The 18,245-nt window shown below is 36.8% G+C and overlaps 2 protein-coding genes across 2 annotated transcripts; both read left to right on the top strand.

Moving 5' to 3' along the window:
- The first annotated feature begins 7,444 nt into the window (after positions 1-7,444).
- On the top strand, positions 7,445-9,244 carry LOC105213930 (uncharacterized). Its single transcript, XM_011187046.3, has one exon. The coding sequence runs from the start codon at positions 7,645-7,647 to the stop codon at positions 8,128-8,130; it is 486 nt and encodes a 161-aa protein (XP_011185348.1). The 5' UTR covers positions 7,445-7,644; the 3' UTR covers positions 8,131-9,244.
- A 156-nt stretch (positions 9,245-9,400) lies between these two features.
- On the top strand, positions 9,401-10,549 carry LOC105213932 (uncharacterized). Its single transcript, XM_011187047.3, has one exon. The coding sequence runs from the start codon at positions 9,662-9,664 to the stop codon at positions 10,316-10,318; it is 657 nt and encodes a 218-aa protein (XP_011185349.2). The 5' UTR covers positions 9,401-9,661; the 3' UTR covers positions 10,319-10,549.
- Positions 10,550-18,245: the final 7,696 nt, after the last annotated feature.

Here is an 18,245-nt window from a genome sequence, read left to right as displayed (position 1 = left end):
ATATAGATTTATTGATCTGATCATTTATATATATATAACCCCATATCTATCATTTTTATTTCTTGGTGACACAAACAACCGTTATGTGAACAATACTATTATACTCTGTGCAACATGTTGCGAGAGTATAAAAACCTGTGTAAAGTGGGTGGTTTCACGCCCATTACTCAATTTTTATGAGGTTGCACACTAGAGTTTGGCGCTTATTTTTCAAAAATTTGGCTTCGTAATTGTTACGGAGGACACTTTTTTAAAACTGAAGACAAATATTTATTAATTTTCTTATCTCGTTCAATAAATTAGAAGGTTATTAGCACTGACATCTGTTATCTGGACTTCATCAATGTACAAGATGAGAAGATTACATAATTACAATATGTTAAAAATAGTCGTGTGAGTGTTCTGTAAAAAATTTGGTTGAAAATAGTCCAAATGGTATTACAAATATAGGGATCTTAAATATAACTATTAAATAAATTAACCCTGTCATGGCCGAATCAAAAAGGGCAGAGCTAATTTTTTTTAGGGCAGATATTTATTATCCTTAACTCAAATATGAAGTGAAAAAAAAAGCCTTTGCATCCTAGTTTATTAGTTACAGGAACTAAATTATTATAAATAAACTAAACACTTTTCTCATGACTAATTTTTTTTCAATAACTCTCTTTCCTTTATTTATTTATATAGTTTACTTGTTTTTCAAATAAAACAATTATTTTTATTTTTTTGAACACTTTTTGTAAAACCACTTTTGTATAACTTTTTTTCGCTAAACGATCTTGACAATTTCACTCAGCTCATAACAGAAAATGTAACTTCTTCTACAATTAAAAAAGGTGCCCTGATTTGAACGCTCGAAATTACCATTGATCAACATCCAACAATCAAATGAAGTCTTAGTAATATATAAAATGCAAAGTATAATGTAATTGAAATCAACATCCTAAAAGTATGCTAAGTTCTTTTGTATAACCGCAACTTTAAAATCCACGACGACGGTTCTAATTTTCAAACCTGTACTGTAGAAAGAAATATCTATACGAAATACATAAGGTAGTATTTCATAATTTTTGCCTGTGCTGGATATGCCTGTGGATTTCATAGCTAAAATAATATGATTATACACATTTATTTACATATACTTTTATTATATGTGCACCTAAGGTACTTTTATATGAAAAACGGAAATTACTGACGATAACCATAACTCATTCGCTGGCAGATAAATTGACAAAACTGAAAGTATCATATGATTTTTAGGTAAAGACATATAGATTTAATTGTTTCGTACTTTCTAAAAAGACATTTATACTATCCGTAGCTGTGGGACAAATGTTTCATTGAATATAGTGTTTTGAGTTACGCAAATTTAATTATTTCGAAAATATTTTATGAACATTTTTTTTCACAAACATAAATTCTGCTGATTAGAAAAATTATGTTTATTTTAATGTTAATTGGGTCGCATTTCGTTTGCATAAATATATACACATATTCCATATTCAGGGGGATGGGGTCATATGTAGAAGTTCACGCAAGTGAGGAAAGTTTCTGATTGCCATTCACTTGGGAGTGGCCAGAAACGATTCTTTTGCATATGACTCAAGCAGCTCACGACTTCCGGTTTTAGACCAAGTATCCCCTGGGTAGCTAACAGACATCCGTTTGGAGGCGAGCTAAAGTGAGAAGGCGAAGCCCCCTTCTGCGGTTGTGCGTAGGGCTTGGGACCCACCACATAAAAAAAATCTCCCCAATGAAAACAAACACAGAGCCTCGGATGAGACACCCCCCTTTTGATGACGACCCCTGCAAACGTTTTAAGGATAAAGATTTAAGGGCATGCACCTGGAATGTCTGGACCCTTAATTGGGAAGGTGCCTCTGCCCAGCTGGTTGATGTCCTCATACAACTAAAGGCTGACATCACCGCCGTCCAAGAAGTGTGATGGACGGGACAAGGACGGAAGAAGGTGGGTCCTTGTGACATCTACTACAGCGGCCATATAAAGGAGCGCAAATTTGGTGTTGGATTTGTGGTGGGAGAGAGACTCCGTCGCCGAGTCCTGGCATTCACCCCGGTGGATGAACGTCTAGCCACAATCCGCATAAAAGCGAGGTTCTTCAACATATCGCTGATTTGCGCCCACGCCCCAACGGAAGAGAAGGACGATGTGACCAAAGACGCTTTCTATGAGCGCCTAGAACGCACCTATGAGCGGTGGGTAAAGAAGGGGTCTTTGGCACAACAGTCGGAAAATTCAGCCTCCATGACGAAACATCGCCAAACGGCCTGAGCCTGATCGACTTCGCTGGGGCCCGAAATATGGTTGTCTGTAGTACCAGATTCCAGCATAAAAAAATTCATCAAGCAACGTGGCTGTCCCCTGATCGAAACACGCGCAATCAAATCGATCACGTTGTGATAGACGGAAGACATGTCTCCAGTGTTTTAGACGTGCGTACGCTCCGAGGACCAAACATTGACTCGGACCATTATCTAGTAGCAGCAAAGATACGCACTCGCCTCTGTGCAGCAAAGAACGCCCGTCAACAAACACAAGGAAGGTTCGACGTCGAAAAGCTGCAATCACAACCGACAGCCGAACGATTTTCTACTCGACTTGCACTCCTGCTCTCTGAGAGCACTCATCAGCATCTCGATATAAGGGAGCTGTGGAACGGCATCTCAAACTCATTGCATACCGCTGCAGCCGAAACAATTGGTCTCCGGCAACGCCAAAAAACCAGTTGGTATGATGAGAATTGTCGTTCCGCAGTGGAGAGAAAACAGACTGCCTACCTCGCAACGTTGCGATCGACCACAGCACGTTCGGGGTGGGATAGATATCGAGAACTGAAGAGGGAAGCGAGACGCATTTGCCGACGTAAAAAGAAATAGGCCGAAATGCGTGAGTATGAAAAGCTTGAAAAGCTGGCCGACATGGGTAATGCTCGAAAATTTTAAGAAAAGATGAGGCGATTTACAGAAGGTTTCAAGACCGGAGCATTATCATGTAGGGACCGAGGAGGTATTCTGGTAACGGATGTCCAGAGCATACTGGGATTATGGAGGGAACACTTCTCCGACCTGCTCAATGGCAGTGAAAGTGCAACACCAGGAGATGGCGAACCCGATTCCCCAATCGATGACGATGGAATAGATGTTCCATTACCCGACCATGAAGAAATTCGAATAGCAATTACCCGCTTGAAGAACAACAAAGCGGCGGGGGCCGATGGATTACCGGCCGAGCTATTCAAATACGGCGGCGAAGAACTGATAAGGTGCATGCATCAGCTTCTTTGTAGAATATGGTCGGAAGAAAGCATGCCTGACGATTGGAATCTTAGTGTGCTCTGCCCAATCCATAAGAAGGGAGACCCCACAATCTGCGCCAACTACCGTGGTATAAGTCTCCTCAATATCGCATATAAGGTTTTGTCGAGCGTATTGTGTGAAAGACTAAAGCCCACCGTCAACGAACTGATTGGACCTTATCAGTGTGGCTTTAGACCTGGAAAATCTACAATGGACCAGATATTCACCATGCGCCAAATCTTGGAAAAGACCCGAGAGAGAAGAATCGATACTCACCATCTTTTTATCGATTTTAAAGCTGCCTTCGATAGCACGAAAAGGAGATGCCTTTATGCCGCGATGTCTGAATTTGGTATCCCTGCAAAACTAATACGGCTATGTAAGCTGACGTTGAGCAACACCAAAAGCTCCGTCAGGATCGGGAAGAACCTCTCCGAGCTATCGTGCGACTTCTTCAATCTATTGCTGGAAAAAATAATACGAGCTGCAGAACTAAATAGAGAGGGTACAATCTTCTACAAGAGTGTACAGCTCCTGGCGTATGCCGATGATATTGATATCATCGGTAGCAACAACCGCGCCGTTTGTTCTGCGTTTTCCAGACTAGATAAAGAAGCGAAGCGTATGGGTCTGGTGGTGAATGAGGACAAGACGAAATATCTCCTGTCATCAAACAAACAGTCAGCGCACTCGCGTCTTGGCTTCCACGTCACTATTGACAGTCATAACTTTGAAGTTGTAGATAATTTCGTTTTTCTGGGAACCAGCATTAACAACACCAACAATGTCAGCCTTGAAATCCAACGCAGAATCACTCTTGCCAACAGGTGCTACTTTGGACTGAGTAGGCAATTGAAAAGTAAAGTCCTCTCTCTACGAACCAAAATCAAACTCTATAAGTCGCTCATTATTCATGTCCTGATGTATGGCGCTGAAGCATGGACGAAGCCGCGGAAGAGGACGACCTCCACTCCGGTGGAAAGACCAAGTGCAAAGTGACCTGGCTTCACTTGGTGTTTCCAGTTGGCGCCAAAAAGCAAAAAGGAGAAATGAGTGGCGCGCTCTGGTGGATTCGGCTATAATCGCTTAAAGCGGTTCCTACGCCAAATATATATATATATATTCCATATTCAATCCACTCAAAAAATTATTGGAAAGATTAAACATGCTATTGGACACAAAGAAAGTCTGCCACTAAATCAGATCCGTAACATTTCAAATTTACAAATATTTGAAACTTTTTCAAACAATAAATGAAAATGGCTGTGGTTTTTTACTTAAAACCAGCTAGCACTTTTCTTAAGAAATCTACCTCGACAATAACGCTTTCAAATTTCTAATAAAGATCATTGAGTTTATCGATATAAGGCGCTCTGAATGCTCAAATTCTCTATCAAATGATAGAAATATACATATTACCAACCTCTTGACTATGAAGACTCAACACTTCAAATGCTATAGCACAATTTTCATTCATAATTAGAATTAGAATTAGAATCGCATTCGTTTCGCTACGACTCTATCATAGCCTTTGCGGTCTTCATAAAAATTTCATATTATTTTTGTGACTTATCTTACATCTGGATGATGTATGTATTTGTATAGTGAATAAATACTTAACAGCAATATTTAACAAAATGAATGATTTCTTATTATTATTTTCAATAAAGACTTCCTCGAGCAATTATATTACGGAATTTAAGAAATAAAAATTGTATATATAAACTTCTCCGACTAGAATATAAACTTCTCCGTTAGAAACAATCGTTAACTTAAAACACTACTACATGCTATGCAGCATGTTGCGAAAGAGTGAAAACAGAGAATAATTAGTAACAAAAGTTATGTTATGTTTATTTTACGTATTTTTATGGATTGTGAGCTCGAACTCACGTTTCCTAAGTTTATTTATTTCATAAATATAAATAAAGGGGGTTTCAACAGGTATAGCAATACAATACCACCTATGGTATAATACAAATATATCTTGTTGAGTTGATATGCACTAGGATGTAAAATATACCAAATTATATTTGTTTTAGATATTCATTGAGATCGCTGATCATTTCGGCAATCTATCACAGCTCGAGTGCTTGCTATATAGACATTGGAACTACAAGCTCACTGCTTTATATTAGTATATTTGCCTATAGCTCTCTTCGATTGGGTATTTCTCTGCTAACTACATATCTTTGGGGGCAACTGTAGTGCTGAACACAAAGACGACGACACGACACAACGTAGCGACGGCTGAGTACAAATGTCGCTTTGAAGCCAGCGTCTTGAACATTTTGAAGACGCCAGCGACATACCAAACAGCAATTTCATTGTTGTCGTACTGAAACCTTTCACTTCAATAAAATTTAAATATTATATATAAATATTTTGTTGAAATTTTTTGTCAGCTCTACAGCGGCCATTGACGTCGACAAAATTAGAAACATTTGTAATTTGGCGACAGCGAAGACTTCACCCAATTTGTCGCGAAGTCGTGCTGTTGTCTAAAAAACTGTGTCCATAAGAATGCTTGTATTTTAATATTTAACAGATCGCGCTCGTCGCTTGTCGTCGTCTACGTGTTCAGCACTTGTTTTGTACAAAAATTATATGTAAAAGCAACAACAAAATTATCTAGTTGAATTCGTACGAGAGAGTTTGTGGATACCTCATTCAAGTTGTGGGCGCATTTGATACCAGTTGTACCATTCCGAATGGCTAAAATTATAAATTTCTTTTATAAATTAACTAGCAGACCGCTCCAGCTTCGGACAGGTTTAAAGAAACATTTCAAAAGTTATAAGTTTTTACACACTTTATACACACTCTCCCGACCTTGAAACCATGCGTGGGTTCATTTTAAAAAAGTAAAATGAGGAAAATTCGAACATGAAATTATATTTTATTCGCAATGAGCTAAAACTTGATTATGACCTCTAGTCTTTGGCGTCCGTTGTTTTCTCTTTGATTATGAAGGCGTTGGGAACGCTCAGAGCTCGACGCCGTAGTGCGAGCTTATATATTTCTATTATTTTATTCTTCAAGCCGCTGCACACGCTCCGTACTCGACTCTCAAGCGCGTACTTGGCAGATTTTGAGATTTTGTTCAGAAAGCAGCTGCAAGCGCTTGTTACTCGACTCTCTGCCAACACGATTTTCAGTTTCCGATTAAGATTCTCCATCACTGAGTCTTTTTGATACCCTCACCTCGGAACTATCTCCAGAAAGTTTAGATTCTAACAATAAATATAGCCTATGTTACTCGGGGTGAATGTAGCTTTCCAATGGTGAAATAATTTTCGAAAACGGCATAGTAGTTTTTGAGTATATTCATTACAAACATACATACAAATCTTTCCTCTTTATAATAGTATCTCTATTGCAGTTTGATCGACTGGCTACTCTCCAATGCTAGACGATTCGAAGACATAACTAATATATCAGCCACACTTTTAATTATTATAAATGAGTGCATCCCGAATGAAAAACCCTTTACATCAACAACCAGTTCTCATATACATATCTATATATGTATGTATCTATATATAAGTACTCTTGTATGTAAAAAGTTATCAGTACGGTGATTGTATATGTATGTGTATTTAAATAAGTTGTTCCGCTTAAAAACATTACTCACTACAATTTAATTGACAAACGCCTTGATACGAAAGCATCATACATACATATATAGTATGTATAAACATGTCTAATTATATTACTCAATATGTAACAAGTTACAGCATTCATTAGCTATTACGGTTGAACTTGCGCTCAATTGATTAGAAGAAGCAAATCTCATTCCGCAAATGCTAAGTATACTAAAAAGGAGTACAATCACTACGTATAAGGGCATACATATCTACGCACACCCATATATACACACGAGCATGTGTCTTCTAGCGTATCTGTGTATTCTCATTACTTGTTTTTCTTGAATATATACATATCAACTAAACAATAATCAGCATAAGAGCAAAAAATAAAGCGCGAGATATTAAATTACTGCACTACACTTGACTTACGCGTTCGCAAATTGATAGGTGTGTGTGTGTGAGTAGCAACTACGTTCGTACAAACCACTCATGACGCAGCGCTGTTTGCGCGTAATTGTTTGATTAAATAAATTCTTTTGAAAATTGTCAATTAAATAAAAACCGTAGTAGTCGCCTGAAGACAGAATCAGTCACAGTTATTGCTTATCCGTTAGTGGATCACGAACGTGAGCGCAACGCCTTCTACTGTCTGGGCAAGACACGAAATATTGAAGTAGTGAAAGTGTGCAGAATTACTTGAGAGCAACAAAAACAAAAACAATTAAACAATACTGAAATGAAACATTTAATTTACGTGTTTGCAGCAGCTTTGCTTTGCCTCTGTGCCACCGCGGTGCGGGGCGATTTACTCGATTGCAATGAGAAAATTGTGCCATCGCTATCGGATCTACCCATCATTGGACCGAAAGTGACCAGCCCCGAGGAGAGCGGTGAGCATCAGGTGCGCGATTTTTTCAAAAATGTTGGCTGTCAGATTAAAAAGGGCGCTGAGAAGGTTTCCGAGCAGGCAAAGAAAATTGGTACTGAGCTGAAGGAGGGCGCCAAAAAGTTTGGCGAGAAGGCAAAAGATCTGGGTTCAGATATTAAAGATAAACTTGGTGATATCAAGGATAAATTCTCAAAGGATTCTTCGGAGGAGCTAACAGCGCATAAGCTACTCAATGTGGAACTGATAAATCCGGATATACTGAAAGCTGAGCAACAATGCGGCCATGGACATATCTTGGACGCTTTGGGCAACTGCAGTAAATTGAGAAAGTAAACGGTGAAAAACAATGTCAATGCTTGACTCTAACAGTGATGATCCATCCCAAAGAATTATAAAATGTAGAGCATTACTAAAATAATATATATGTAGTTTAAAATATAGTTAAACCTTATTGAGAATTACATTTAAACAGTCTGATTCACAGAAGTGCTTGTCAGCATTGCTATATTTGTATATAATACCGGAGATTCGTATATTAGCTGCACAATTTGTTGATAGAAATGTTAATATTTCTCAGAAATGTCTGTATGATATAGTATGTATAGTATGTATGTATGTATATCACGGTATACTGAAAGACAGCAATGTTATCAGCGTAAACAATGCGTATATACTCAACCAAATAAAGCAAAAAATTAAGAGAGAAATTAAGTTATTGAGAAGTATTAAATGTGGTAAGTAAGCTATAAATGGCAAAATCTACAAAATAATCTAACACAAAAATTCCAATTATTTTTCAGAATTTCATATATGTTCAAATAGTATATTTCACTTATGCTATAAAAATTTTTGGTGCAAATAACGGTCCATGTCCAACATTTCAAGCATTTTTTTAGTAAATGATATATTGGAACAAACCATCACTTAATTGTCGGCAAATACCTTTCAAGAGAGGAAGAATTTATTTTCTCTTGAGGTTTGAAAAAAGCTTGCAATCATTCTTCGAGAATACAAAATTCTTATTCTTTATAATATCGATATTGTTAGTGTTAGTAATCGAGGGCTTTCCGAATATAAACAGAATTTGTAAAACCCGAAAAAGAGCTGCAACGAATATTTGACAAGAATATTAAATTGAAAATACAAAATATTTTAAGAATACAAATAAAGCAAAAAGTCACAAAAAATAAATAAATAAGACACTCTTCAATGCAAGAAGCGACCACTTCTTTGACGAACAGGTTTCCCTGATTAGCTGTATACATACACAAAGGCCAAATTCAAAACATTTACAAGACCAAATGCCAAAGGTGTGCTCTTCGGATGCCCTTACCAGTGAAACACAGCAGTACGTGTAAGCGAAGAGGTGACGGCTTGTAAGAAATGCGCTGGAAAACGAAAGAACCAAAAGAAGTGGTGCAGCTTTTACCAAAGGTAAATAAAACAATAAACAAAACAAAATTGTCAACCGACAAAAAGCCACTCGCAGAAGAGAGTAGGGGCAGTGACAGCAGCGAACTGAAAGCGTGCAACCCACTGAGCTAGTCGAGTGAAGTGACGCATTTACCTATGTACGATGTACATATGTTTGTACGATATACCGACGGACGAATACAATACAATATACATATATAATTCAATCAGACACTCAAGTGAATCGCGTAGCTTAAGAAAACTTGGGCAACCCATTGCATTGGCTTCGAAACAAGTTTTAGTGAAGATTTGTACACCAAACACTACGGGCAACGCACTTCGGCAACGCATAATCGCGCCTATATACAGACGAACAGACACACTATAATTGTCAACACAATCGACTATTGCAATTTTAACGTTTAGCGGGTGCTTTCGTATTCCAGAAGAAATGAAATTTCTTGAAACTTCCGCCTTGTACGCATTTACGCTTTGCGGTTGCGTTGTCGCACTAACAACTGCCGCTGTAATTTGTATCGATGAATCAACATTGAACAAAACCCAAAGCGGAAAAGTCAACGAACTGCAGCGTAATTCCGAGGATGCCACGGATTTTGACGCCGCTGTGGTAAACCTTACCGACTCGAGCTTGGATTCCACTAATGGCAGTCACAGTCAGGTAACAAAGTTCTTGCAGACGGTACAGGACACACTGGAGAAGGCCAAACCTTGGGTGGTCGAACTCGAAAAGGAAGCTAAGCGACTGGAACAGACCGCCAAACGGTTTGGCGAAGGTGTAATACGCGGTCTGGGCAGTTTCGTTGATCGTTTGATTGGTGTAGGCAACAGCAGCGGTGGTCCAAAGCCAACACGTCACGAACAACCGTCAACAACTAGCCCTCTACACACTTCTACTACAGACGATAACAAGTCTGATATCGCGACCACAACCGCGACAGCTGTTGTTTCTGAAGTTGTGGCCGATGTCTCGGCTATTGCGAGTGCAGCTGATGAGGCAGAGAATGAAATTTTTGAGCACGATAACACTCTTTGCCCCGATGGCTTTGTAGCGGATGTAAATGGAATCTGTCTGCGCAATCATAATTGAGATACTAAGCTAATGGCTTATTAACTGAAGAGCATACATACTCGGGCATAACAGTTCTGTGTTAAGAGAATAATTCGCTACATTTATATAAGCTGATAAAATTCATAGCATAAATAACTAATATATTTTGATTTAGTGTAAGAGAAAGTGTCATGTAGATACATACTTAGGAGATAAATATAAAATAATAAACCAGCAGTTTGGCTAATAAGCCATTATAATGCTCTAAAATATTTTGCTTTTAAAACATAAAATAATCGAGATAGGTATAATGCTATGTATATGGAAAAAAGTAATTTAGATGTTCGAACATTCAAATATTAGTTGCCTTCGTTTCTTCAAGCGATAAGAAGTGCAGAAGTTTAGACTATTCCTAGAAAATCTAAAGTTGTTTGTATTGCAGAGTCAACGCAAATAATAATATTTATACTCTTGCAACATGTTTAATAATGTTATTCACATAACGGTTGTTGGTATCAACTAAATGATAAAGAGTTATATGTATATTAGGGTGGTCCTTACTTTTCGACTTTTTAAAACTTGACCGGGCACCCCGTAATATGATTCTCTACCCTAAAATAAGAAATAACAATTTTTAAAATTTATTTTTTGGATAGTTTTAGAGGTCGCTACCTTAAGTCGAACTTTCAAAAAGGTTTATAGACATTATAACTATGAAGTTATATAATTAGTTTCAGATTTTTTGTAACGCATTTAAAATTTTTCGTCATTATTTTTACATGGTTGGCATTCCTGAAATTCCTAACCTAAAAATGCTTTGTTTACTTCCATAAGTACTGCAACATTGGCTTTTAGTAATATCGCGTATTCTCAAGTGTAATGTGTTTGTTTATTGCAACTAATATGATGAAATCATAATTGGCATTTTGAATTTCGTATTTTATGGGAATAGCACAAAAAATAGTTATCTTGTGTTCATTTATGTTTACGAATATTAAATTGAATCCTTTTATTCTTGTGTGTACTGAAGTTTGAGCCATATACGTGAGGTGATTTTTTCTTATATACTGATTACATAAATTCTTTTTGTCATGCAAATATTCAAAAACAAATATACATTGCATTTCATTTGAAACTTTCAAACCTTTTAACCTTTCTTTTTCAGTAATCTCAGTTCGAATTTAGTAAATATACAGAACACACGTGCTTTTCCTTTTCCAAACCATACGTTCTGTTTCTACTTGTTATGGCATCAACAAGTAGTGGCGGTAGTTTATTAACTAGAAATAAAACCAACGTTTGGTTAATCGGTCAGTCAATACCAAATCTAAATCAATCGCAATTACCTTCTATTGGTGAGGTGTTACGTTTATTTTTTTACTACAAAAGTGAAGAAAACAGAACCGATCGAGATTCTGCTACTGTGGCTGCTGGTGAAGTCATGAATTTGTGGGAAAAAGCAAGTATACCAACAAGATTGAAAAAACATGTTATCAGTAAAATAGAAAAATACTTCATAGAGTGGAAGAATCTAAAAAAAATAAGGAGAACAAGAAAAAACGTTCGAAAGCAATAGAGAAAAAAGAGCGAGATGGGCAACAAAAATTAGAAGATTTGTTTGATATTGCTCATTCTGAAGCTTTAAATATTTTGACTGTAGAAGAGGATAAGCAGTTTTTATTAGCACAACGACAGAAAGATCGCCCTGGTTTATTAGGTTCAATAGACAAAAACAGTTTGAGAAAAAGTGAGGAACTGAAAAAGAAAGAAGAACGCCTCAAAAAGTTACGTGAAAGAGAAAACAGATGTATTTCAGCTTTGACAGAAAAATGTGTACTTTCTTCCTCAACTACCAGCGAAGAAACTAGTGCATCTGATTTCGAAGTTTCATTAGGACCTTCAAAAGTGCAACCGCCAAAAAAACGAGCTCGAAAAGAAGTAATAAATAGCCACTTAGCTGCTAGCCTTGATGTCACAAAATTAAGTGACAGAAAAGCTGCTGAGGTTATAGCATCTACATTGAAAAGTGCTGGATGTCACCCGTCAGAGTATAATGTTAATAGATCTTCAATACGTCGAGTTATTTGAAGACATAATTGGTCACGAAACTGTAGATCGTCTACCAATTTTAGTGTCGGGACTTGGAGTAGATCAGCTTTTAGCGGTTCCAAAATTGAATTGTGGAACAGGGAAAGCTTGTGCATCAGCTGTTTACGAATCAATACCTTCATGGGGTTTAAGCGATAAAATAAAATGTTTATGTTTTGACACTACAGCTGTAAACACCGGTCCGATAAATGGAGCTTGTGTTCTTCTGGAACAGAAAATATATAAAGATATGCTTTGGCTGGCCTGTTGCCACCATGTAGGGGAAATTATGTTACAAGCTGCCTTTGATCAAGCTCTAGGTCCATCTAGTGGGCCTGATATTCTATTGTTTAAAAGGTTTAAAAAAAATTGGGAAAAAATTGACCAAAATGATTATAAAACGGTAATTCATGATACCACGTCCTTCAAGATCATAGAAAATATTGCTGAAGACAGGATTTCTTTTGCTCAAAACCAACTCCAAATATATCAACCTCGAGATGACTTCAGCAACTCTTTGCTGAATCTTACGATCATTTACTTGGGAGGAGTTCCTGAAAAAGGAGTATCATTTAGGAGGCCTGCTGGCCTTCATCGCGCTAGGTGGATGGCTAAAGCCATGTACTGCTTGAAAATTTTCCTTTTTCGACATCAGTTTAAGCTTTCAAAGAAAGAAGAAAAAGCAATCAAAGATATATGTATTTTTACAATCATGATATATGTAAAATACTGGTTTCAAGCTGCTATCGGATATTCAGCTAAGAAACGACTTAAAATTATTAAAAGACCTTGACTCCTTTAAAAATATAAACCCAGTAATAGCCAAAATTACTATGAAAAAAATACTGGACCATTTATGGTACTTATCAGAAGAGTTGGTGTCTTTTGCATTTTTCGACGACGAACTATCAGCTCAAGATAAGAAAAAGATGGTAAATGCACTAAAAAACAAAGGTGTAGCGAATTGTCCAAAAAGAAAAAGCATTGATGTCGAACACATCAGTGAAAAAAGCATAGAATATTTTGTGACTAGCAACTCTTTATGATTTTTTCATATACTGGGCATCTCATCACAGTTTTCGAGTAAAGACGTTGAAACGTGGAAAGATGATTCTGATTTTAAGGCTGCAAAAGCAATCGTCCATTCTATGTGGGTTGTAAATGATATTGCTGAGCGTGGTGTTGCCTTAATGGAGGAATATAATAAATTGATAACAAACGATGAAGAGCAAAAGCAGTATTTGCTTTTGTTGGTAAAAGACTGCAGAGAGAAATATTCTGATTCAATAAAATCAACACTACTATCCTGATTTTACACAATTTCAGTATTAAAACATACTCTTATTTGTATTGTTTACTTAAATTTTGCATGTAAATGTTTTATATCAATAAATAAAAGTTAGTGATTAATATAGTGATTTAATTGTTTTAAATTAAAATTAAAACATTGGTAGCGACCTCTAAATATTATTTTAAAAATTAAATTAAAATACTGAGAGTGTTTCTTAGCATAGAAAAGCAATTGAGATGGTGCCCGGACAAAAATTCCAAAAAAAAAATTTTTGACACATATAAGGACCACCCTAATGTATATACCAAAGTGATCCGGGTGACTAGGAGTTTAAATCCGGATGTTTGTCCATCAGTTGTCCGTGCAAGCGATAACATGAATAAAAATTTATATATTTTGGGAAGCGAAGGCAATGGTTCGACCAAATTTCGTTGAAATTGGTCGAGATATCGGGTAATAACCACGCCCAAATTCCATACAAAAGATATGTTAACAACGAATAATAATGCTTTAAATCTGTAAGGAAAATCAGCAAAAATCTGAAATTTCATAGTAAATATGGCACAGAACGACTACACTCAAAGCTGTATACAACTGGAAATGGCACTTATGGGTCAAAAAACCATAGCTTTGGAACTACTCGACCAATTTCAAAGAAATACATTACATAATTATTTCCCGACATCCTGATATTAACCATAGAAAATGGGTCAACTCGTTTCACAACCACACCTACTTCTCATATATAAGATTTTTGTATTTCATCTGATTGCTTCACTTTATAATATATACATCAGGAACTAATGAAGATAGCGGATGCTAGTGGCAACACTTATGGAAAAATTGTCAAAATCAGACTATAACTTTTCAAGGCCCGGATATCGAACATGAAGAACTTAGTGCCTAAGGGTTATTTTTCACCGAAAATATTGGTAAATTTCTAAGGTATTTTAATGTTATTAAGAAAAGATTCTCTTTTTCTTCTAAAAGTGTGTCTCTGTACCAAAAATAGTTAAAATCGGGTAACAACTTCCAATAGTTTCAATGTATCTAATTATAGGTTTTTAAAAAATACGGTGTGTTTTAACCTAATAAATCGGTTAATATGTGAAATATCTTAGCCGAATGTAGTGAGCATATATTCTTAGATATAGTGTACCTTGGTGTTGAAAATGTGTGAATCAGCTCAGGAACTACCTCACCCCTCATACATATATTTTATTTGTATGCTGATTTTCGATATTCTAGTGGAATATATGGGTCAAATTGTGTGTTACCTTTTTAAAATTACATCAATAAATTGCGAGAGTATTAAATGTTCGGTTATACCCGAACTTAGCCCTTTATTACTTTATATTTATTAATAGAATTTTGGAACAACCGCATAACGTGAGTCACGTGACTCTAGAACTCTATCTACTCTATATCGACATAACAACATACTAGGCACATTAACACAATTGGGAGTGAATGTTTCACTTTCATAACCTGCAAGAGTGCCGATATGATACGACTTCATTGTTGCTTGGGATACAAGTATCCCACAATTCGGCCAGTGCTTTTAAATTCAGCTTTTGTGGTTTGCTTACTCGAACTTTATTACTAACATACAATCCAACCAAACCACTGTGACTCATTACAATCAGAGACTTAAAATGCCGATACTTCATATTTGTATGTGTAAATAGATATTTATATTACTGGCTCTTTGACTCTTTCGTCTTTCATAGACACTATATCGAGCCTCTTCTAGTGATTGAGATGCGCATCTACCACTTGTCGGTGTGACACTGAAGCTGTTATTCTCACTTTGATTCTTGACCACACGAATTTCGTACACCAGCTCATGGATACAGACATTTGAGTCATATAACGGGTTTGACAGTAGCGCGCAGGTGTTCGTCAGAGCAGTCAAACCAATATGAACTTCACAGATAATAAGATTTAGCAGGAGCTCATAATAAAAAGCACAGGTTCGACTTGAACAGCTGTTTTGCTTGTTTGTTCTGGCGTTTGCCTCCAAAAATCACATTAATCGTGTTTCATACTCGCCCTCTTGCGATAAACACCAAATATTCAATATGTCTATAACTTAAAAGTCTGTGGCGAATGCAAATCAGTACACTTCAAAAAGTCACAACGTTCACTACAGGTCGCTGTCACCACTAATCGATCGTTTCAATTGTCATTTGCATTCGTGAAACATTACTTACATTAAACAGAATCCAGTTTTCATAACAAATTTTAACGCAGACAGACGCCAAACGCACAATTGCAATCGTGCAGCTCGAAAATGCACTTCTTCAATCACTACTTGAAATTACTCACCCTCTGTGTGTTGATTGTAATCATGGAGCTTAGTAGTTTTGCTGAGACGAAAGTTTTCGAAACAGTTCCAAAGGGAAACAACACCAAACGGCCGCGGGTAATACCGATACGACCAGCGAAGAAAAGCTCATAAATCCGGTTTTAAGTTAGGAAATTATTAAACATATAATATATGCTGTAGTGTCTGATTGTTTGTTTACAAAATGTGATTTGTTTATGCGCGGTGAAATGTGAAGTGAAGCCGCGGCATTTTAATATTATACCTAAAATACGTTTTATTCAATATTTTAAAGTTAATGAACTTTTTATTAGAAATTATAATGAAGAGTGAATGAAATGTTAAATTGCTCATATCAATGTAAAACTTTATTTAAATACTGGTGTAAGTGGAATATTATTCTAAATATGTACTTAAACATATTTATTTAAGCAGTAATTGTTATGGTAAAAATGAACAAATTAAAATAAATTCATAACATTACCGATTTCAACTATAAAAAATGTGTTTTCATTTACTTTTCTTCTTTATTTAGTTTCATTTTTTCTGTTAAGCATAATAAACTAAAGAGTTTTCAGCGAAACTCGATGAGCCGTCTAATGTGCCAACGGGCAAAAATAAATAATAACCATACCCGTCGTCTGTAAAACAAAATAATGCAGAACTGGCATAGTTTCTCAACGACTAATGACAAAAAACGTTTAACTTAGCTATCTAGTTTATAAATCATAAAGAAAAAATAGTTTGTTAGTGCTAAGTAACATCAAGTTGACCTATGTAGGTAGGTAAAAGTGCAGCCTTTTCGGCCTCAATTAGCGCTACTGCGCCATTTTGTTACACTATTGTAAGACCTTAGTAATTCTGCTATCACGCTTCATCTCTATTTTTTATGGCTAACCATTCAAGTTCTGGTGGTTGATAAATACCAAGTGTTCTATATGACAAGAAAGTGAAAACCCGTTTCCTTGTACTATTCTAACGGGGTTTTCAATAGGGACGCAACAAAAGTAGACCGATAGGGACAGCAAACGACTCCACATTATTCCCACTCTTTTGACATTTTTCTTCAGTAAGGTTTGTCATTTCATCATGGAAAGATATACGATCCAACAACTAGTCGAAATTTATTAAAATTTACTACCGAAATTCGGAGTCAGTGTCCTCAACTTTAATGTCCAATTTATGGTCGCCGTCATGTCAGTTCAACAATTGAGCATCTAGTTGAAATATTTGAATCCACAGGCACATAGAAAATGTTCCCGTGCTAATGAGACAAAGAAGTGCCCGTAATGTCGAAAATATTGCTGTCGCTAGTGCATTAATTGAGCAAGACCCAAGTCAGTCTCTCACACGTCGTTCTCAAGCGTTGGGCATCTCTGTGACGACGTTGTGGCGACTTGATCCGTTGTGATCAAGACCGGCACGTTATTATGAATGAGAATCGCTACTGCTCAATGAAAACCTAATATTTTCGGCCCGAATTGGTTGGTATGGCCTTGGACAATATGTTGTTCCAATAGGACGACGCCACAAGCCACACAGCGAATGTCACAATCGATTTATTGAAAACCAAGTTTGGTGAAAGTGTTATCTCACGAAATGGCCCAGTCAATTGGTCGTGCGATTTGACACCGTTAGACTATTTCCTGTGGGGCTACGTCAAGTCTATGGTCTATGCCAACAAGTCAGCGACGATTAATGCACTTCGTACGAACATTGGATGTGAAATTCCAGCAAGTATCGGCCGATTAATACTTGAAAACCGTCGTAAATTTGTTTCTGCGTCTGGACTTCTGTAAACGCGCCCGGAGTGGCTATGCAAAATAAATCGAGTTCCATACATAATGGCATGCAATGTAATTGCATTGATATCCCTAACCATTCAGTTTGCAGGAACGACAATGCCCAGTTATGGTACTGTAAATTTGTATATGCTTTTCCTGTATATGTTGAGTGCTTAGTTTTTTATTCTATCATACTTAGGCCATATCTGTTTTGTTAATTTACATTTGGTTAAAGATTTCCATTTGTTTTGAGCAATTTGTTCAAAATGTATGAGTAGTTCCTACTAGATATTTCCTGATGGGCATGGTATTTGCTCTGGATTTATCTACAGAGGCTTCAGATTTTGCCAACTCGCGGGTAACCAAATTATGGATAAGTGGAGTTTTTCTGCTAGTGAGTTCAGAGCCTTCCTGCAGTTGTTGACTACCCATGAGTTAATCTCTGGTGACGACAGAGACCGCAATGACGCCTGTTTA

This window comes from Zeugodacus cucurbitae, chromosome 5 (assembly GCF_028554725.1).
Source record: "Zeugodacus cucurbitae isolate PBARC_wt_2022May chromosome 5, idZeuCucr1.2, whole genome shotgun sequence".
NCBI lineage: Eukaryota > Metazoa > Arthropoda > Insecta > Diptera > Tephritidae > Zeugodacus > Zeugodacus cucurbitae.
Note: the sequence above shows the minus strand (reverse complement) of the source record. Positions and strands in the feature narration are given on the sequence as shown.

Bases quoted from the DNA above. Each gene is read 5' to 3' on its own strand.
- LOC105213930 (XM_011187046.3), top strand. From the start codon at position 7,645: ATGAAACATTTAATTTACGTGTTTGCAGCAGCTTTGCTTTGCCTCTGT.
- LOC105213932 (XM_011187047.3), top strand. From the start codon at position 9,662: ATGAAATTTCTTGAAACTTCCGCCTTGTACGCATTTACGCTTTGCGGT.